At 42.7% G+C, this 21,947-nt stretch overlaps 1 protein-coding gene across 1 annotated transcript; it reads right to left on the bottom strand.

Moving 5' to 3' along the window:
* Positions 1-573: 573 nt before the first annotated feature.
* Positions 574-21,408, bottom strand: SYNM (synemin). The gene is made up of 4 exons (XM_056515904.1): positions 20,522-21,408; positions 15,090-15,214; positions 9,309-9,379; positions 574-7,797 (listed from the first exon to the last, which is right to left on the bottom strand). Exons 1-4 carry the CDS (start codon positions 21,305-21,307, stop codon positions 4,220-4,222), a joined length of 4,560 nt encoding a protein of 1,519 aa, XP_056371879.1. The 5' UTR covers positions 21,308-21,408; the 3' UTR covers positions 574-4,219.
* Positions 21,409-21,947: the final 539 nt, after the last annotated feature.

Here is a 21,947-nt window from a genome sequence, read left to right as displayed (position 1 = left end):
ATAGTGGCAGAGGTGGTCATAGAGCATCTCTGTGTTTCCGCAGGATGAAGCAATGAAAGCAAAACCAAAATTAAGAGAAAATTCAATGTAAAGCAGCAGTTTCCAATTATGCAGAGAAGTTGTTTTTTTAAAAAGTTGTATTAAGTATCTGGGTCTCTTATAGGCAAACTCTACAAAACTGTGTGTAAAACAGTTTTCTTTACTAGAAAAGGCTAAAAGTTAAGACATACCTTGGTCAAGTGCCAGGATCCAAGGACAAGTATGATGCTGACAACTCAGAGAATTCCACCTTCTCTGTTGCTTTATACTCTGCCTCTCACTACCTGTGGCACTCCACAGCCACTGCTGGTCCATATGTGCTGTGTGCAGTTGCAATATGGAATATGCCATGTTCTGCCATCATTTCAATTATCAGCCTGAAAGGAGAATCTTTGCTGGAATGAAAAATTAGGTTCATTCTTTGAACCAAAATTAACCCAGCCTGACAGCAAGGTATTTACAGAAATTAAGTCCTTTTTCTTTAGACAGTGCAGCCGTTAAAATATCAGACAAGAAGAAAGAGAAACATCTGCATTGATTTTCATTGTTTAATACTCAAGAGTGAAAAAGTGTAAAATCACAAAGCTTATACCACCACAAAAAAAACGCAGTTTCATTGCAAATGACCAGAACATAAGCTGCCTGCAGTTTCACACAGCTGACATCAACAAACCCAGGTTCAACATTCTTACCGTCTTTTGAAACACCTGCTGTTCACAAACATCAGCCAGCACAGAGCTCTCGCTATCTCACACATCTTTCTTTATGTTCTATGCTCTATTTGCTTCCTAGACCAGTGGTTTACACATTTGAAAAAACAGTGCCCCACTTCTGATCTATATCAGCATAGAAATACATAGTTTTTACCCACCCCAAAATACTAATTATACTTGAAAAGCGTTTTGTTGAATCCAAACATAGCAGTGAAGTTTTTATTTCTGTTTAATGAAAAGCGTAATATGAGTAAGCTTCAGAAGTGCATGCTGACTGAGGGTGTGTCACCAATCTGCTCAGCCACAGGATATAATTCTTATGCAGAAAGTGATCACCTTGGGTGAGTTAGTACACCAGCGAGTAGGTTATGTTTGCTCTCATTAGTAATTCATGTACCTACAGCCCTAATTCTGCACATGCAGCCACAGGGCCTGCAGGATGTGACTGTCCACCTAAATGCACTTTGTTGTCTGAAGGTAGAATTATCCAAAAGTTATCATTGCCTTAATGTCTCAGGTTAACGAGAACTAAGTGGAAAATGGGTTGCTTATATTAAAACCTTTTTAACATTTAAACCTTTATATGTGAGGCAACTTCATTTTCACAGCCTTTCTTCATGCAAAGGAACTGTGCCTGAAATGTTAAAATCTGTTTAACATCATGCTAATGCACATTTCCAGTTCTTTACAATAACCCATCTTCCCAAGAATTGATTAAAATCCTGGTCTTAAATAGAAATAGAAGTACACTGAACAGATTTTTTTCCTCCAGACTATCGAAACAGAAATGTATCTTGGTGTAACCTACTGCATCTGACAGTGATATGCAAAGGAATTTCTGAAGAGCTGTTGCTGCCTCAGTGGAAACAATACTGATTTTCAATTTTTTTTAAATCCTTCGGTGCTAAGGGCACCTACATTTTCTAAGTCATTTGCTCCTCACTGTTTTTTTCCCTCACCTGGCCTCATAATCCTCTTAGCAGGTGAAGATAAACAGAACAGTTTTGGCATCACTGTTCCTAAGGAGCACCTCTGTCAAAGACTCCACAATGTATCAATAAATAGGCTTGACATTGTAAGTAGCTTTTGTTGATTGCTAAATATATTTTCTGCAGATATCCTTGTATCTGTTTTACAGAGAATGTTAAGTCTTGAACAAAATTTCAAGAAAACTTACACTTATTATTTTTACCTCTGTTGCTTACTACAGACCTGACTTCTTCCTTCATGCAGTTATTTGATACTTGAAGCACAGAATCTGATTACTGGCAGTATGGCATCTAGCTGGAAAATTCTGGCTTATACATGATCATTAACACAGAGATGTGGCCACCTTTACAATCATACAGTCAACTAAGGAAACAAAAGCATAGGATGAGATTAGAAATATTACAATAATTAACATCCTATTTATAAATGGAAGCACAAGGTCTTTTCTGAGCATACAGGAATAATTTTGAAAAAATATTATCTATTACACAGTGAGCAATATAAATAAGCTTAGATTACATGCCTTTAGTGCTTCTACACAACTCAGTTTCCTATTCATTTTCCAGCAGTTGGTGGAACTTCCAATTTCAACAAAAGATTCCAGACAAAACGAGGAAAACATTCAGAAAATTTTGCAGTGCAGACAAACCTCATGAGTTAATCTTTGGAGCATTAATAGCTTTGTACAGTTTCAAACTTAGTAACTAAGGCACACATGGATTAAACTGTCCTACATCTGAAGGAGCAGGATATGTCAGTCAGCATGGAGCTTCTCAGCTTTGCATTTACTTTCATAGTATAAAGCAGCAGTCAGCTTTGAGAAATCTACTTCTGTTAATAGTAAGGAATCTGAAAAGTGACTAGTCATGCCAGACTAAGATAGTCTAACTGGATTTTAATATGGATCAGCACACACAAAACTAGGCTTACACAACCACAGGAAAAAAATCTGGGAGTCAGCAGTGGCTGGGCTGGCACTGCTCAGCCACCCTGAGCCAGGTGTGTGTCTGCTCTGCAGAGGTGAGATAGTGTAGCTTGTGTTTGTGAGTGTGTGTGTGCAGAAATAGCAGCTTCTCACCTCTGTTTGTTACTTCCATACGTGCCCAGTATGGTATTTCTTACCCCAGTGACAATATTTGGGCTGCTATTTTTGTTCCTGCCAGCACTGCCCAGCTCAGGCCAGCCAGTGGTGCTGTGCTGGCTTCCAAGCTGAACTTATAAAGTCACTGAATTATAAAGTGAAATTATGTCCTTCATTCAACCAAGGTGCAATCCAAGTGAAATTAGCTTATTTGCAAACAATTTAAGTAGAAGGCAACTTTGGCCTGAGGCACATGTTACATTCAGAGGAAAAAAAAAGGAAGAAAAACATAAATTCAAATCCCAGGTTGGGTTTGCAGGGGGAGTGATTGAAAAGGACATTGTGTTTGTAAACAAAAGGATTATCTGGGAATGAGCTGACACACAATGATCATAAGTGTCATCAATGTCATTGTAAAAGTTTCCTTCTGACAGGACACATATCAGCTAATTTCACTGTCTTAGGAAATTAGGCATTATGTAATCATGTTTGACACTTCACACTTACCTTTAGCAATACCTAGTATCAGGTAACCCAAAAACTGCAAAATAAGTTGAGGTTACTAATGTACACAGCCACTGAATCTGTAAGGAGTCCTCCTTACCTCAGTGGGAACACTATCCAGTCTAGTTTTTAAATTTGTTTTCTTTTTAGAGATATTAAATATATTACTGTCCAACCATAAAATCCACTATTTCTCACCTGGAATACGGTGAGAAATTCTTATCTCAGTGTTATTTCTTTCTTTTTTGCACTGCATTCAAGCTATATAAATAACATCACTTTTGTAAATTCTTGCTATGCTTAGTTTGATCCTACAGGATCATATTTAATTTTATAGCTGTAATAACTGTCTCTTATAATGTATTCATTAGGTATTGCATATAAGTACACAGAAATGGAACTGAAAATCAGCTACTACCACTCATTATTCTCATAATTTTGTTAAATTTGTGGTTAGTAGCTTGAGGTTTAAATAGAATTGCATAGTAATATTGTAGTAACCAAGTACAATACAGTATTAAGAAAAAAAGAAATCTTTGAAAAGTCCTATTCAAGCACATATTTACTACTTGATGTGCTATAAAACAAACAAAAAAATAGAATCCTTTGAATTCCCCAGTAGCAAATTCCTGTTTCTATAGGTGGAAAAATCTGAAAATATTAGACACAGAACTCTGAGGAAAAAATATTAATAGCAAGATCTCTCCCAAAAATAAAATTTCCAAGAAAATAAAATGTGCTGGAGAGAGGCTTAAATTCAATACTTCTCAGTCCGCCATGAATAATCTAAATAGTTTGAGTGTTTCCCCATCCCTTTTTTCTCTTTAAAAAAAAAGGATAATAAAAAATACGTATAAACAAATTGCTACTTAGGCTTCATCACACAGTCCTTTCAGAACCACTGTCCATCATTTTCATTATCCTCATCATCTTCCTCCTCATGGTCCAGGTAGACAAAAGCGACTTTCTTCTCTTCAGAAGCATCTGACCTTTGGTCGACCGTTCTTTTCAACTGCACAGTTTGATCAAGAAATGATCCATCCTGATGTTGGGAAAAACTGGAGAGAACATAGCCACTTCTTGTGCTTTCATTTCCTGCACTGCTTTCAACGATGACCTGTGGCTGACCAGCAGAAGGGTCTGGCTGTTCTCCACTCTTCACTGCAGATATTCCACCCAGATTGGAAACATCCATTTGGAAAGTGTAAGCTGTTTCCCTGGAGCCTACTTTAATATGCTTCACAGAGCTGCTGCTCTCAGATGACTCTGCTATTTGTGAAAGATCTTCCACCGCTCCAGCAATGGGTCCTGAGAAGATGATTTCCTCAGCATGAGTTCCTGCAGGACTTATTTTAACGCGCCTGAAAGCTCTTGAGCCTCCTGAAAGGGTCTGGTCTTCCAGTTCAGTGATTTCTGTGTGCTGGGAGACAGGCCCCTGGTAGATGATCTCTTCAGCTGTCATAAAGCCCTGGGGACCCAGCTGGATTTGTCTGACTGAACTTTCTGCCTGTGAGAAGTCCCTCGTGCTGCTGACCTCCACTTTACCGGAGATGGGTCCTTCAAAGACAACGTGCTCAGTATGGACCTCTTTTGGGCCCAGCCTGAAGTGCCTCATGGATCTGCTGACATCCACGGCCCCTTCAGCCTGGGAAAAGCCATCTGAGCTATTGAGAGCCAGAGAGTCTGAACCCGACCCCTCAAAAGAGACTTCTTCAGTCACTTGCCTTGATCCTACTGTGACGCGTCTTGTGGCCCTGCTGAAGTCTGTGGAAACCTTCTGAGAAAGATTTCCAGAATCCATCTCTTCTACAATTGTAGTAATAGGGCCTGTGTAAAGGACTTGTTCTGTGGTTTGGATTTCCTTGGGGCCCAGTTTGAAGTGCCTCACAGACTGGCTGAATTCTGACAGTCCGTCTCTCTGAACAACATCTTCTGCAGCACTGAGCTCCAGCGTTTCAGAGCCAGGCCCCTCATACAGGACCTGCTCAAACCTCTGGACTCCTGCTGGGCCAACCCTGACACGCCTCTGGGTTTTGGTCTCCTCAGCTGATTGTGATGAGTGAGAGGCCTCCCCATAATCCGCAGTTTCCGAAACCGAACCGTCATAAACAACCCTTTCGGTGGTGTGATGGGCAGTGCCACCGCTCCGCCTCGTCGTGGATGAGCTGTAGATCTCCTGGTCAGCAAAAGGAGTGTATTTGTCACTGTGGGAAGAAACATCTACTTCTATATTGCTTCTATCCGAGCTCTCTGTCTTCAGGGAGTGTATTGTTGCCTTCTCCTTCTCGCTCGTGATTACTTCACCAAGCTGATCTACGTCAAATTCATCAGCGTTAAGGGTCTGGGACAGATTGACTTCAGCAACAATTGTCACTGAGCCCCCCTCCTCCTTCTGATCAACTTTTTTGATATCAAATGCCAAGTTACTAGCATCCACTTTGCTGTCTTTTGTTAATGCAGAGAGCTCCTCTTTCACACTTTCTGGGAGACTGCCCTCCAACTGCTCCAAAGCTTCCTTCAGCTGATGTTTAGGGTCCTTCGTTTCCTTGGATAAAAGCCCTTTTATCGAAGTCTGGAATTCATGGGGAATTTTAATCTCTTTTTCAATAACAATGGATTCAACATGGGATCTTTCACCTTCAGGATGCTCCTTTAAAATATGGGCACTTGCTTCCTCCCCCACCACTTTATAGGTTTCTTCTGGAGAGCTCACACCTTCCTCTCTCTTACTTTGTGTGCCTTGCAAAAACTCATCTTGCCAAGAATATTTAATAGTCGATTCTTCTTCAATATGAATTTGCCCATATACTGAGTCATCATCTTTTTCATTAATAACAGGATGATCATCAGGAACAGACACAAAATATTTCTGTTCAATAGGTGAGTCATCTTCCTCAGTTACTTCTTCCACGTGAGTGAAGCTCTCGTGGCGCGGTTTCTTCTTTTTGACATCTTCATACGTGAAGGTGACATTTTGTTCCTCTTCACCATAACGCCTCTCCCTCTCAGGGAATGAATCCTCCACTTCTTCTACCTGGAAAGGCGTTGAAAACTCATCGGTGGTGTAATCCAGTGGCTCCTCCACAATCTCCACATTCACAGACACGTTCTTCACGCTCTCGCTTGCTTTCAGGCCGTGATGGACAATATCTTCTATCTCCTCTTTGGAAGGAGTTGCCTCAACACCCTCTCGAATCACTTTTCTAACATCCTGGTTTGATAGATGCCCCAAGTCACCTTCATCAGAAATAGCTATGTCTTCTTGAACTTGAGACTGCACTGTGAACTCAGTCTTTATTTTCCCTTCATCTTCCTGTTCTTTCTTATCAAAATAGGTCACTTTGGTGTCTGTTGACATCTGTGAACTAGAAGACTGTGTGAAACTTTTAAGAATGTCAGCAACAATATTCTCTGCTATGTTTTCAGTTGGCAGAGTTCCCATTTTATGGCTTCCATTCCTAATTTGCTCTCGACCTTCCAGACTGGACTCTGCTTCTGAAATCCTCACTTGGCGAGTTTCAGCAGACTCAGTTACATGGTCATCTGTTTCTCTTCCTATGGAAGTTTTAACACCTTGAACCCTTATTTCTTTATCTCTCTGAGGCCCTTTGTCAGGAGCAGGCCTTTCAATACTGATTGGTACCTCAATGACATCTTTACTTCTTGATTCTGAGATCACAGTTGCATCTTTTTTGGTTGATTCACTTTTCAAAGTTCTTGCAGTAGAAATGTCACTCCCTGTTACCTTTTGGCTAACTTTCTCACGGGTATATTTTTTCTGCTCAGTCTTCCTCCCTTCTTCTATAAAAGATTTCTCATCTGTTTTCATTTTCTCATCTTTTGTTTGTTTCTCCAGCTTATCTTTTTCTTTCAGCAGAGATGTCTTTTCATCAGTTGGTTTGCTGCCTCCTCTTTTGTCTTTCAGTGTGGTCCGAGTTTCAATTATAGTTTCTTCATATTTAGATGGTTTTGCATTGGTAATCAGCTCATAAGCTGGAAATCTAGTGAAGCCTGGTTTAGTTCTTGTATTTTCAGCATCAGGCTTATGGTCCTTGTCTGATCTTTCAGTTGATTCTTTTGACAAAGATACTGTGGATGAAGTTGTAACTTCTGTTTTCTTTCTCTCTGGAATCCTCTTTTGCTGCATTTCAGTGCTTCTCCAGCTACTGTAGTCTGGAGTAAATGTTCTTAGCTCTTTGTGGTCTGTTACAATCCTTTCATCCTTTGTGACAGTCGTTGAAGGGCGATATGTTGAACCAAGTAGGTCCCTTCCAAAAGTTCTTCCCCCAGTTGTTGTGTGTGATCCAGCCTGTGTGGAGTAAGCTGAGTAATGTGCAGAACTGCTCAGATTTGTCACTGGCATTCTGTGCCTGGTGTCAGTGATCCTGGCAGCTGGTGAAGCTTTACTTCTATTTCTTTCTTGATAGGTAGAGTAAGTATCAGTGTAGTTATAGAAAGTGTTTATAATATCTGCAAAGAGAGCACAGGTGACCAAGCATTAAAATAATGGTTTGTATCTAAAATACTATCAAAGAGAGGGCATGAACTAAGAAAACATGCATTATGTTTTTTGTAAGAAATAATGTCTTCATTTTCAGTGGAGCTTTGTAAAGGCATTCCTGTAGGTTTTGCCTGTTAATTAAGTCTATGCATACATTACATTAAAGTTGAAAGCAAAGCTTTTTCTCAAGCTGCAAGATCTTGCTAATTTTACCTGTTGTGCACTACTGGGTATTGTGGCATTTACTGAGGAATTACACTTTTCATATATCTACTGATGTTCATTTATAACTTCTCATTAAAAAATGTATGCTAATATCACAGGCTGGGTTTTTTGCTGGCTGGGCTTTTTGCTTCATTAGCCTAAGTGGCCTGAGGTTTCCAAGTTCCTATTGACATTTGATGGCACACCTGCCACCACATACTAGAAACTGCAAACACAAATACGACCCTTCATAGCCACACAATAAAGCACAGCAAGGGAGAGAAATAAAGAACCTTTTAGGCTCTATCCATAGAAATTAATACAATGTGCCAGGAATATCTGACAGTTAAGACCAACCAGAACTGCACCCCTCACATCTCTCACTCCTGAAAAGCTGCCACATCTCCTCTGACTTTTGCTAGTGTCTCCTGTATTATTTCTGTAATCCCTTCCCTATTCTGTGAATATGCCTGAGCACTGTCTGCAGAAGTACTGGCTAGTCCAGATCCAAACTGTGCTGTCCAGATCCAGGCACAGTGCTCACAATTTAACAGCACAGGCAAATCTGTGTGAGCATTTCAGCCTAGGCCTGAGCCTGTTGAATTTCCTGCTACACACACAGCCTTCAAATGTCTTCTGGGACTACAGTAATGATCCCACATTGTTAAACTCATGATTATCCAGATTAATTAATTGCAATGGCCACAGCAGTCACAGTGAAGGTCCATCTTATCTAAAATCCTGTTTGCAGGTATCAAGAGTAGATACACAGGGAAGAATATATAAGAACAGGGCAAGTAAATAGTGATACTTCCCTTGTATACTCTCACAGCCTCCAGAGATTTGCAGCTCCTAAGATAGAAATGGTATCTTTATGTTTAGTAAGTCTTTGATTTGTCTTTCATTACTCTGCTAAAATATCTCTTTAAATCCATGTGAACTTTCTAACACTCACAATGCCTCAGGACGATGCACTCCATGTTCTGTCAAACACCTCTTGCTTTATACTTCAAAATTCTCTTAAGACCTTTGGCCATCCAAAAGTTCTTTAGAGCTATGAAGTATCACTCCCTATGCTCTCCACTCAAGCCATGATTTTATAAGGTATCTCATATACAAGAGCAATATGTTGATTTAAAATATTAACACTCAAAACTAATTCAATATTCACTTTGCAATACACCCATAAAAATATACTTCAGAACAAGCACAGCATAATAACTTCCAGTTATATTTAATTTCATTCAAAATTAATTTTTTAATATTCATATTTTACCTTGAGGCAATTTCCCTGCATACTCTTCTCTCCATATAATCCACGGCTTGCTCTCCCCTTCTAACAAAGCTCTGCAAAACACAAAGGGCATTTCATTAAAATACTGGGTATAGTAAGCGTAGTATTTTACATTTATAAGTCTTAGAAATTGAAACAATTATCCTGCAGTAGACCAGATTGCTCCAAGCTCCACTCAACCTGGCCTGGAAAACTTCCAGGGATGGAGCAGCCACAGCTTCTCTGGGCAAAACGTTTTATAGAGAAAAGGGAAAAATGAAAAAAAAAAAAATATTTGCAGCAACCTTCCTGTTTGGAAAAGAGTAGTAAAGATGGTTTTGCAATGTGATATCAGGGAACAGTGACAGCAGGACTTGCAAGTTTTATCTTTTTCAAATGAAAAAATGAAGGAAAGAATAACTTCTACTGTCAAACACAGTGCTGGAGGAAACAATTTATAGTGTTAAATTAACTATTCTTAGTTCCTCTTCCCTTGGTAATCAGCACAATACATTAAAAAAAAAAAAAAAAAAGAATAGGAAAATTCTCTGTGACAGAAACTGCTTGGTTTCCTTTAATGATATCTCTGCCTGTCCCTGTTCCTCAACCCTCCTCCTTTTTGGCAGTGACACTCCAACAGCTCCCACACTTCCAGGAAATGCTGGTGCAGCAGCCTGGAAATGACACATCAGGTTCTCTCCCTGTGCAGGGGAATGTCACAGTCAGCACAGTAACTGGGGTGGGTTTATGCTGCTTCTACCAGGCAGTTACAGCCTTGCTTTCTGGGTTTGGGAATGACAGATGTTCTGCACTGATAAGGCACAGCTGCAACAGCAAAGCTGGCAAGAGTAAAGCTGGAGGACTGTGATAGCCAAGGCTTCTGACTCCCTGGGGCAGGAGCTGAAAGCCATTTAGGATTGGGGTACAAGCACCTCTGCTGGACGTTTATGTCAAAACTAACAAAGCATGTGTTTTAAGCATCACCTGTGTATTTCACACTTCCCATGACTGATCACTTTGGCAGTAGCAAAACAACATTAGCAAGGTTTTCTTTGCCTTGATGGGTTTGTCTAGATCCAGAAGAAAAGCCAGGTTAGAACTACCTGAAACAAGCTCGGATAGGCATCTTTCCTTCTATTTTGTGAGTTGAAAAAACTCACAGTAAAAGCAATTTATCTTTCTCCATGTTGAGAGAAGCTTTATAGGAATTAGATCCCTTCAACACATATAATGTTCCCAAGACCAAACATCTGATCTGATGAAGCCAGTGAGTGCCAAACAAGTTGCTCTGACAGACATGCCAGAGAAGCTGGTGGTGACGCTGCAGAAACACATCCTGCAGCTGGCAGTGAAAGTGTTAACCATGACGAAGGAAAGCAGGAATGTGGGGAGTTTGACTAAGGATTTCTGGCTGCTGTTAAAACAACAGTTGTTCAGTTGCTGCAGCAACCTATGAAGTCACTAAAAATAAGTTCCAGGAGGTAACTGTATATGGCAAAGGGCAGCAGCCCACAGAAAAGCTGGATCTGAAGTATTACTACTGAAAGTGAAAGGCAAAGCTTCCTGAAACCTCTGTAAAACTGGACAGAGAATCAGTATTGTACTGAACACTTCATAATATGTATGACCTCATGCTTATCAAAAAACCAAAAAAAAAAAAGTTAAACTGAGCTTGGCTTACTAAACTGGCACGAAAAGGGCAGTGCACTGTACTGAGCCAGCAAACTCAGGTTGTGTTTCTCAGCTTGAATTTATGCAAGTCATTTTGCTTCTCTATTCATCTGCATCCGTTCCTAATAATAACCTCTCAGTGGTAAGGTCTCTTTTAAACTTAAACTGCCTGAAGAATTAATTTCAACTGTATGAACTTTTAAGCACTCACAGTAATAATAAAAGAAAAACATTGCCCCAAGCAGCACTCTTCTAAAAAAAACCATGTCACCTACTTCTTGGAAATCAGGTCCCAAATTACTTATATTCCCATTTTGTGAACACTTAATTTAAGTGTTACCAGAAAATAATCCAATTGCACCGTTATAATCTCATTATTAATGTCATTTATCTAAAGTTAGCAGGGACATGCTCGTCACCCTGTGCTGGATGACAACAAGAACAACCAGTCCATGAAAGCAGGAGAAGGAGATAAAGTCGTTGGGGTGGAGAAACAGAACAAAAGGATGTAGTGCAAATTTTATTATAGTCAATCAGGACAGTAATGAGACTCGTTAAAGCTACAGAAAACCAAAATCTCAGATGGGGCACTTGGCCAGTGGGACAAAAAAATTCATCCTCTTTACAACCTGGATATTTGCTAAGGAGCTACAAAAAACCCCCACCTCTCCAGAAGGGGTGTCAAGGCCATTCCACATCCTTTTTCCATCACAGGACAGGAAGATGAGGAGTGTGAAGAACAGCAGGTAACTGCATGTTAAATTCCCTGAGTGTTGAAAACACTCTGTGTTCTCAAAATAAAACCCATCCAGGACTAGGACCTATTGGAAGGTACAAGTTGTGATGGGGGAGTAATGAGACTGACTGGAAAAGCTGTGGTGAGTTGCTCAGAGGATCTTAATGCTGGTGATGATTTTGTGAGAGGAAGGCATGGAAAGGGTCAGAAGTGTTGGTGGAGGAACACAAGTGCAGAGTCCACCTGCCAAGTGTGTTCAGAGAGCCTAACAATGACCATGGAAATAAAAGAAAAAAGTTGTGTAGCCTTTGGTGCTTCAGAATAACCTGAACAGAATGCTTGTGTGACACTGGAATTTCAAAGTGAAATATTTTACCCTTCAACAACATATTTTAGAGAAAACCTCCTGAACCTATTGGTACAAGCTCTGGACAACCTCTGCTATGTGAAGAGAAGTTTCTGCTAGCTAAGGAGAAAGGCCTGAAAGTAAGTCTGATTCTAAGCAGGTTTTGTATCTCCTTTTAAAACCAAGAGTTTTACAGGGTGACTAATTCACCACTTCTTCCTGGAAATAAATGCTAAGTATAGTTAAGTAGCTGGAGTTTTGAAGGGTTCTAAGGACACAGAACAAAACTGTGAGACACTTGATAAATATTTACTTCAACAGTGAGAAGAGGGTGTAGGAATGAAGATTCCCATGAGGTGCAACGTCACAAAGCCACAAAAGACACATATTCCAATTCCTGAGTGAATCTCAGCTCCCAGAGCAGGAAGGGTGAGCAGTCAGAGAGGAAACACACTTGGACCTTAAGGAAGGGTGTTCCTTGCAACAATGATCCTTCTTCCCAGCCCAGGAGCAGTGGTGACTAATGGAAAGAACTGACCTTGTAACAGAGATGTAGGAGTAGCAGAATAGAGACAACACAGGGCTGGAGGCACAAAGAAGGCTCCAAGACCAGCTACCACACCCTTAACCTGTAAGGCCAGGAGGAAAGGAAATGCCAGGGCCTTTGTGGGAACCTCTCCATGGAAAGTTCAGGATGTTGGACTGAGTGTGAATAGGTGTCTTTTGTTTCCAGTATGCATAAGCAAAGGGATATGCCAGCATCCTCTGTGAAAACCAACTGAAGCTGCACTCACATGCCCTTTTCTTTTGCAGGTAAAAAGACCTGGGAGAGGAACAGGACCTGAAAAAGTCCATGAGTGAACTGTCCAGAATCCTCCTACTTAACCTCACTGACTGGATCCCCTCCCACAGCAGGGCTGACAGAGACACACAAGAAAGAAGGAACTATTTTCTTGAATAAAGAGAGAAAAAGAAGAAAAGAGGAATAGGTAAAACTGCATAAATGTAAAAATACAAAACAATCCATTTTCAGCTTCTGGTATCTTAAAAGAATGTTGTTTGCTGACATTCACATGGTTTTTATCTGTAGCAAGGCCCATTCTCTTGTTTTCATCTTTAGATCATCTGGAGTGGGCAGATGCTCATTTTTCCACTGTCATCTGCCTTGCCAAGGCCACCAGTGATGCAACACAAGTTGCATTCACATCCCTCAGATGAAGAAACCCAACATACTAAGGAGCTTCTTAACTGGACAACAAACACACTGCAGGTGATGCTGAATTGTTCTCCTCTCACTGACCAGGGCAAAGAATCCTTAGACAAACCAATAATGCCCAGATAATCAGTGACACAACTCTGGAGAAGTTCCAGAATTTCATAAGCTTATAAGGTTTTCAAACAACTGAATATCTGGGCATTATCATTCCTAGTTCTGGATGAATACTAATCATCAAAACAACTCTGATAATTCTGTTATTGTGACAGTGCTAATCCTGTTTTGCAGATGAATAAACCAAGGGAGAAATATTAACAACAACAATGAAAGTCAACAACAGAGCTGGGATTAAATGCAGAAGAATCATGTTTTTTAGCAAAGTTAACAGAATTAATACACAGAGATAAGGATCACAGCTGGCTACCACTTCCACAGTAATGCTCCAGACACTAATGGCTTTCCAAGGATCACAGGGATCTCACTCCACCAGCAAACATCAAGGTACTGTCACTTATCAAGCAGCTGCAGATCACTTGTCCCACACTGTTTGTGATTTTATCTCATCCAGAAACCAGCCTTGGCCTGTGCCTCCTTGCAGACATTCTCAAGGCATTTTGAACAGACTGCTGGTGCTCTCATGAAGACATTCTCTTCTTACCACTCTTTATCAAGCTACTCAGACATTATTTCAAGTTTCTCATATTTTCAGTTATGCAACTGAAATTAGATTTCATATGCATCAGTGGATTGATAGTCCACACACTTTGGTCTACACACCTCACCCATAATTCAGTGGTGCAATTTTATTCAGAGTTACTGGTTCACACTCAGGACACAGCATGAATGCTTTAGAACACAGAAGCATATATTATATTTAATATCCCATCTATTTACACAGGTTGAATATTAATAATGCACCAAATGCAGACAAGGTAATGACAGAGGCAGTCTCCTTAAAAGAATACAGAAGAAGCCTGACATTAAATTTTTGCAAATTATCTCTTTGCTCAGTAAGAATTACACATCACTGTATTTGAAGATCAGTATCTCAATTAAATTTGTTGAAAATATTGTGCTATTTGTAGAAAATACACATAATTTTTACAAGAAGGAAGGATCTTCCTCCAGTTCATCAGTTTTGGGTTATTTAGGATTTTTCTCATTCCAAATCAGTTTTGTGCCATGTACATCATGATTCTCCAGACAAGAGAATTACTCTGGCTTTTCAACCCCACAACAACTTAGTGGCTAGAGAGAGGTACAGTCCTGAAGATTCATTAGCAGAGATGTTGCTTGCTCTTATCTCACACTTGATCTAAACATGTTTGCATAACAAATCAAGGATGGAGAAAGCCAGGACTCAACCAAACAGACTTTTCTGTTATCTTCCCACTATCCAACAACTGCAGCAAGGATGGGGAACTCACTGTTTACATCAGTGTTGCAGGTGGTCACTAATCAACAAATTTAAACAATTAAACGTGCCATGTAAGTTGATGGCATCCACATAACCTCCTTTTATTGATTGCAATTCAGGGATATTGTCTCCTTAGCTTGTAACCAAATACTGCCCCAAAAATTCCCATCAATCTGATATCCACTTGACCAGGACTAAGAAGGTTTCTTACATATCACTGTATTTGTACCAAGTTAAAAGGATTCCTATGGATTATATTGGCTTCAGAGCCTTGAGACTCCCAAAATCACTGTTTATACTTTAAATGCTTGGAAGAGGATGAATGGGGCTCCCCTATCTATAAAAAGGGATTTAAATTATCCTCTGTCTAGACAATAGAGTGTGACCACAAATCTTACCTGTAGGTTTCAATTTCAAGGATGAGGCCTGCTTTCACCTGCAGGAGTTCTTGGTAGTCCCTCAGGTAATCTGTGATTGACATGGTCAGGAACTGCTTTTCTTCTTCCAGGGCATCAATTATTCTCTGAACAGAAACAAAATATTTTTAGTTTTGAAAGAACATAAAAATCTGTACACTTGAACGCCTTAAAACGTAAAATGTTTAATTAAAAAAAACCCGAAAAACCTGATACAAAGATACACCCATGTTCCAAAGATTCAAAAACCAGCAGAAATCAGCTCTATGGTCCCCCCATATACAAGCTGAAATACATTATTCCTGGAGCAAGTTTAATGCTAAGTTCATTTTATGCCTCACTAAGCTGGTTAAATATTTCAGTAAAACCCATTCAGATGTCCCTACAAAAGTTATTAAGCACAAATAGCAAGGAAAGTACACTTCTTTATAAGACTTATACGTGACTCATTTGCTCATTTTAAATCACACTTGAGATCAGAAATTTCACAATTGCTTTTCCATGAGAACCTTATCAGTATTTTCAGTTCCAAGGATGTGAGGGTTCAAACCAATTTTGGAATTTGAGCATCTGAAGATACTCACACTGCCCACAAGGTAAAAGATGAACCTCCAGTGGTTCCTTCAAGTTTTCTACAGTATTTGGATATCTGCTTTGAGGTCCATCCAGCTCTGTCCTAACTGCTGCTCAGAAGATGGATAAAAGATTGCTCATTTTCATCTCAATAACTATATATGGCTTTATACAACACAACTAAATATATAAGGTTATATATATTTACACTAAATGACAGAAGGAAGAATAAAAAAGAAAATAGTAGAAAGTGCTTCAGTCACTGGTGTTACCTCTCACATGAAGGGTGAATTGTCATTTTTATATATGTTTGTACCAAATCTAACCTTGCTAACTAATACACTATAGATTGCACTTTGCTCTGGCAGCTGGGAAGACAGAAATTAAATATCAACAAAGGCCCAATTCTGTTTTGTTCATGTCACTCTGCACTATGCAGGAACTCTGAAACATCAATTACAGAGCAAAACCTCACACACATGTACAACACCAAACAGGAATTCACAACAGTATATTTTAGATTTCATCCTGAAACTGCTTTGTAACCAAACCAGAAAATCAAGGCACTGATGGTTTAGTTTTAAAAAATTTCAAAATATATCACTTACAGGCAGCAAGTGCTCCAGTATCCCAGTATGAACAATAGCATAAAAATGAAGTTACAGCAGGGGACTCTGCTGTTAATGCCAGCATGATGTGCTAGGCAGAAGTAAGAACTAAGAATATAAAGTGCTGGCATGTCAAACATTAATAGTTTTGGGGTTTTTTTGGTAAAACTAAAAAGAAAGCTCTATGAAGGAAGCTGCCTATATTTGCCTATACATGTGGGTACAGCTCTCTGTACAACACATTAATCTCTTTCTCCATTTGCCTTTGCAGCTCTTGCTAATGATTTCACTGATGTTTCCCTTGACATGACAATCCTTGCCTACAGTCTTCAGTGTACTTAAAATTCTCTTTTTATGGCAGAAGACAAATCATATGTGCATATATCTGAAAGAGCACCACAAACCCCCCACCAGCCTCCTGCAGACCCCAGCTGAGGCACCATCCCACTGCCATGCAGACCTTCAGAAGCTCTGAGGTAACAACCCTGTCCAAGAACAGCACAGGCACAATGGGAAATCCCGAGGAGAGAAGGGAAGGAAAGTGCAAGGTCCTGCTTTTAAAAGGAAAAGGCTACCCAAAAATAGCCAGGGTACCAAGAACCAGGAGTCAGCAAAAGGTGCAGAAGAAAACCAATTCCTAAGAGCTCTGATACGAAAGTTAAATTATTCAGATGTTTCTTGTCTTCACAATTAAACACAGAATAACCTGTACATGCACATGCATGCCTTAAAAAGAGCTTTAAAATGCTGCAGTCACAGAAAAATCCACACAGGAAATTTCTACACTGGACTACAGGGTGTGGGGAGCTCTGAAAGTCAGAGGCTGTTCAAACCTATCTAAAAAACACAGGACCTTCAGTCCCTCACCCCCAAGTTCTCTAGTCTGGGTTTGAAAAGTCACCTGGATTCTACCCACTGGGTTTGGAGAGCACTGGGGATGCGAGAGCTGGAGTTAATGATTACCATAAGGGGCCACATAGCTCAGCCAGCTGTGCAGTAGTTCCAAAGGAATTAATTCCAGTGGGAGCAGACACTCTATAGACTGGATGGCAGACAGCCATCTCCAGCACTGATGCTCAAACATAAAGCAGAAGACAACTGGTCTCAAGGCCTGTTTCCAAGCATGCCAAAAAGCACAGAAACCAATCCATCAAAGTTCAGGAGATTGGGAGCCAACAAACCCGTTCTGCAAAAGGTAACCTCTACTTGGCAGATCTTGTGTTTTCTTCACACAGGACTCTCTTGGAAAGATCTGTTTCCCAGCCACATCAATCACAGCCCCCAAATCCCAGTGATGTCCTGCTAGGACTAAGCAACAGAATAGAAACTGTTTTCTCACCCTTCATATGCTCCTTTCCAGGCAGCACTGGGAAATTTTAGAAGGGCAGTAGGGGGGAAAGAATTTCCTTGGGCTGTTGAAGCTGTACCTACTGAGGGAATAGAGGATTCCAGGCCCCAGCCCTTTCCATCTGGTACTATTTACTGATCCCAGAGCTCATTCAGTGGCTCAGCAGGGGAGGAACTCACACTGCACTTGGCTGGCTCCAAACTGGTACACAGAAAAAGGCACATGACAAATCGACATTAAATGTGCATTTGATGAGATGTTTTGTCCTTCTCTTGAACTCACAACACTGACACAGGAACTGATCCTAAACCTGCTCTTATCAGTGAAAAATATCAGCCTCGTTTGAGAGCAGCAGGATTGGCCATGGAGGGTTTTACATCCAAATAATTCAGGGTTTTTAAACCACCAAGAGTTTTTTGCATCAGTATTCTCATGGCACACAGCTAAAATTATGGAACTGAGTTCATCATATGAACTGAGTTAATCCCTTCAGTACTCAGGACCAGTGAAAACTTTCCAGCATATGATTTACTGCCCTGCCTGCTTCAGCTGCATTATAACTCCAAATACTTATTTCTATTTAACACTGCTGAAAGCATCAGTGAGGATAAGGGCAGTTCAGGAGACAAAGATGAACATATAAGGCAACTGGATGATATATGGAAAATATGAATAAATCTAATTGCCATTGCAGCTGCAATGAACAATCATCACTTGACTTTAATCTGTACATACATATCATTTCTACATGACACTCTCCAATAAATTAGCATGGAATTGGTGCTCTTTAAAGAGGAGTTTAAAATCCACGCTGAACATATTTCAACCAGTAAAAGAAATGAGTGAGGAAAAAAAAAAAAAAAAAAAAAGCTTTGATCCCAAGAACAAAACCTGAAACAGCTGCTCCTACGCATTCCATAATTTCTTCCTGGATGTGAGCAATATATTTTATTTCTCATGTACAGGACACTGGCAATTGCAAAAAGGCCTTTCTCATTAAAACACAAACATCAGACCATTCAGAATTAATAGACCTTATGACGTATTTGAATATATATCTAGACAATACTTAATTTCTGGTGAAAATGGTCAGATACTTCCAATACACTTTTGTCTTCTTCTTGTATTACTAAGATTTGAAACTATTTTTCCTGTAAAATCTAAGGATGCCAAATGTTCATGAGGGTAATAGAAGCCTGTGATGTTGGTGTCAAAATAACAATCCATTCTGGAGCATTGCATCAGGACCATTCAAGGGCATCCACGGATTTTTATTATTGGACTTCTGCAATAAATTGCTGTCATCTACAGGAGGTTTCTCCAGTTGCTGTTCCAAAGAAAATTCTTTAAAAATACAACCAGATACAGAGATAATTGGTTTAAAAACCCCTTGCAGAGCTGAAAAAGTTAAGTAAAAGCCATTCTCACTTTTATATGAAAAACTTGTGACAAGGACAGTGAGCTATACAAAATGCTCTCTTTACTCCATATTTAGAGGTTTTCAGTTTGAACAATGATGACTTTCATTATAAACCCCTAATAAAAATATAGGCAGCAAGAAGGCCATGCTTTAGAAATCTAAGAAACTTTAAATATAAATGGAAAAAAATGAAGAGGTTTTTTTCTTCTTTACATTTTCATTTGATTTCCACTGTTGGATAGATTTAATTAATGAGGGATTTACATATGTCATCTTCTACAGCTTTGGGAATGTTTACATATGTGACTGTGAGAATGATTGTCCTGTCAAAAATGGAAAAAAAAATATTTAAAAGTTAAGAGCCTTTCGGATTACTTACATACCTAATCTGTCTCAGTTCACAGCATCTGCAAACTATGCAACTTCCAAACAATCCAGCAGAGTACAAAAACCAGACACACACAGCAACAGGTCCCAGTCCCTTCCCAGTTGCCAACATCTCCATAATCTACCAGGGCTGCTGGACACAAAGCTGGACAAAGCACACGGGGTTCAGGCACACACCGAGCTCCAGCAGGGTGTTAATAAAGGGTCTAACAATGAACAAAAGAAATGTTGCCCTCAGGAAATGGATCGATGGGCTGCCTGATCTAATATGTGCTGTCCACGCCGAGCTGGATGAGCGGATGCTGCGCTGTTCCGGCAGGAGCTGATCCCTTCCCACGCACGGGGGATCGCACATCACACCAAACACCATCCTGACAGCGAACAAATCCTCAGCTGCGGATGCTGTAACCCCGCTGGACAGCACCAACATCCGCCTCCAACACCTTCCTGCCTTTACGCAACTCAAAAGTTTTCTTAGCTACGCTGGGGACCACAAGATTTTTTTCCCAAGGCACACTGAAATAGGTGTAGAACAAGAAGAAATTTCAGACTGTTTCTCTGATTGTCTGGCCACCCTCAAGCCTCAGGGCACCGGGACTCGCTCCGTGTCCCAGCCCTGCCAGGAGCCCTGGCAAGCCCGTGTGCCCGCTCCCTGCTCTTGGGCACTTGCCGAGGGCAGGTTGGAAGGGAGCACCTGTCACCAGGGTGATGTCCTCAGGGTCACTGTCTCCCTTCTGGTCACGCCCAGCTCTCCCCAAACCCCGGGGGCTCCAAGGGACTCCCCGCCCCACACAGAGACGGGCTCAGCAGCCTAAAGTTCCTGCCGGGCCACCTCAAAAAACCCACGGCCAGGAGGCAAAGCGGGGTGGGCAAGCCCTGGACCACACCGGTCCGAGGGGTTTTAGCACCGCCCGGAGCAGAGCGAGCAGGAGGGATGGGAAACTCGGGCTCACACCGCGCGATGGACCAGAGCTGAAGGGAAAAGGCGAGGGCAGGAGTGTCAGGGGAGCCCCAAAACACATCGGGGGGCAGGAAGGAAGCGGGAGAGTGCCGGGACCGGGGGCCGTGTGCCACCCACCTGGTACTCCTCCAGCTCGGCGCCGTGGCGGTCCTGCAGGGCCAGCATCTCCTGCTCCAGCCGCTCCCGCAGCGCGCACAGCTCCTGGCCCTGGCGGTGCAGATCCTCCAGGTGCTGCCGGCACTGCCGGCTCTCCTCCCGCAGCAGCTCCAGGTTCTCCCGGTTGCGCTGCGCCTCCTGCTCCTGCAGCACCTGGATCTGCTCCTGGTAGCGCAGCAGGGTCTCCCGGCAGCTCTGGCTGAGCAGCATCTCGTAGGTCTCCTCCAGCTCCTCCAGGCTCAGCCCGGCCAAGGGGGGCGGCAAGGCGGCCAGGTTCAGCCGCAGCTCCCGCATCTCCACCGCCTCCCGCCGCTGCCGCTCGGCCATGTGCCCGTGCTCGGCCTGCAGCTCCAGCAGCAGCTCCTCCAGGGCCACGCACTCGCCCCGCAGCCGCTCCAGCAGCGCCCGCTGCCCGGCCAGCTCGGGCTCCAGGCGCCGCCGCATCCCCAGCACCTCCGCGCCCAGCGCCCGCAGCTCCTCCAGCTCCCGCCGCAGCCCGTCCCGCTCCAGCTCCGCTTCCAGCTTCGCCCGGCTCAGCTCCTCCAGCTGCATCCGCAGCCAGGCCAGCTCCTGCTCGGGCACCTGGAGCCCGACCAGCTCCTGCTCCCGCAGCTCCGCCAGCTCCCGCGCCAGAAAGCGGTTCTCCTCCTCCAGCTCCCGCACGCGGGTCACGAAGACCCGCAGGCGGGAGTTGAGCTCCTGCAGCTCCCTCTTCTCGTCCCATCCCGCTTCCCAGCGCCGCCACATCTTGCCGGGGTCGCGGGGTCGGGGCGCGGTGACCCCGGGGCTGCAGGAGCTGCGCGGCTGCCGCGGGTGCTGCGGGGTGTGCGCGCCCCGGGGCAGGCCCCGCCCCCAACACGGCCCCGCCCCTCAGCACGGCCCCGCCCCTCTGCAGGCCCCGCCCCTCAGCACGCCCCGCCCCTCAGCCCGGCTTCGCAGCGCCCCCTGCCGGGCTCATGGCGGCTCCCGCCAAATTCCTGCGCGGGAATCTGAGGCCGCCTCAGGGAGCCGAGCCCGGTTTAAGCAGCCGAATCTCGCTCGGGGGCAGAGCCCGGCTTAAGGAGCTGAGTCCCCCTCGGAGAGCAAAGCCTCGTTCAGAGAGCAAAGCCCTTCTAAGGGAGCAAAAGCGGGCTCGGGAAGCAAAGTCAAGCTCAGGGAGCTGAGTCCCGTTCAGGGAGCAAGGCCAGGCTTGGGAAGTAAAGTCAAGCTCAGGGAGCCCAATCCTGCTCAGAGAAGAAAGCCCTGTTTAATCAGGAGCCCAGCCCTGCTTAGGGAGCTCCCAGCATTGCTCTCCTGATTCCCCTTCCTTGGAATTCCCGTCCTCTTCCCGGCCGGGACTGCACTGTTGGGGCTCCCAGAGCAACCCCGGGTGCTTCACTCCCCACGA

Source organism: Oenanthe melanoleuca, unplaced genomic scaffold (assembly GCF_029582105.1).
Source record: "Oenanthe melanoleuca isolate GR-GAL-2019-014 unplaced genomic scaffold, OMel1.0 S116, whole genome shotgun sequence".
NCBI lineage: Eukaryota > Metazoa > Chordata > Aves > Passeriformes > Muscicapidae > Oenanthe > Oenanthe melanoleuca.
This window is presented reverse-complemented; position numbering and strand designations above follow the sequence as displayed.

Coding starts and splice junctions, on each gene's coding strand:
- SYNM (XM_056515904.1), bottom strand. CDS start 21,307: ATGTGGCGGCGCTGGGAAGCGGGATGGGACGAGAAGAGGGAGCTGCAG. Junction 15,215..20,521: donor CCGAGCTGGAGGAGTACCAG/GTGGGTGGCACA, acceptor GTTTCTGTTCAG/AGAATAATTGATGCCCTGGA. Junction 7,798..9,308: donor TGCAGGGAAATTGCCTCAAG/GTAAAATATGAA, acceptor CTCTCTTTGCAG/ATATTATAAACACTTTCTAT.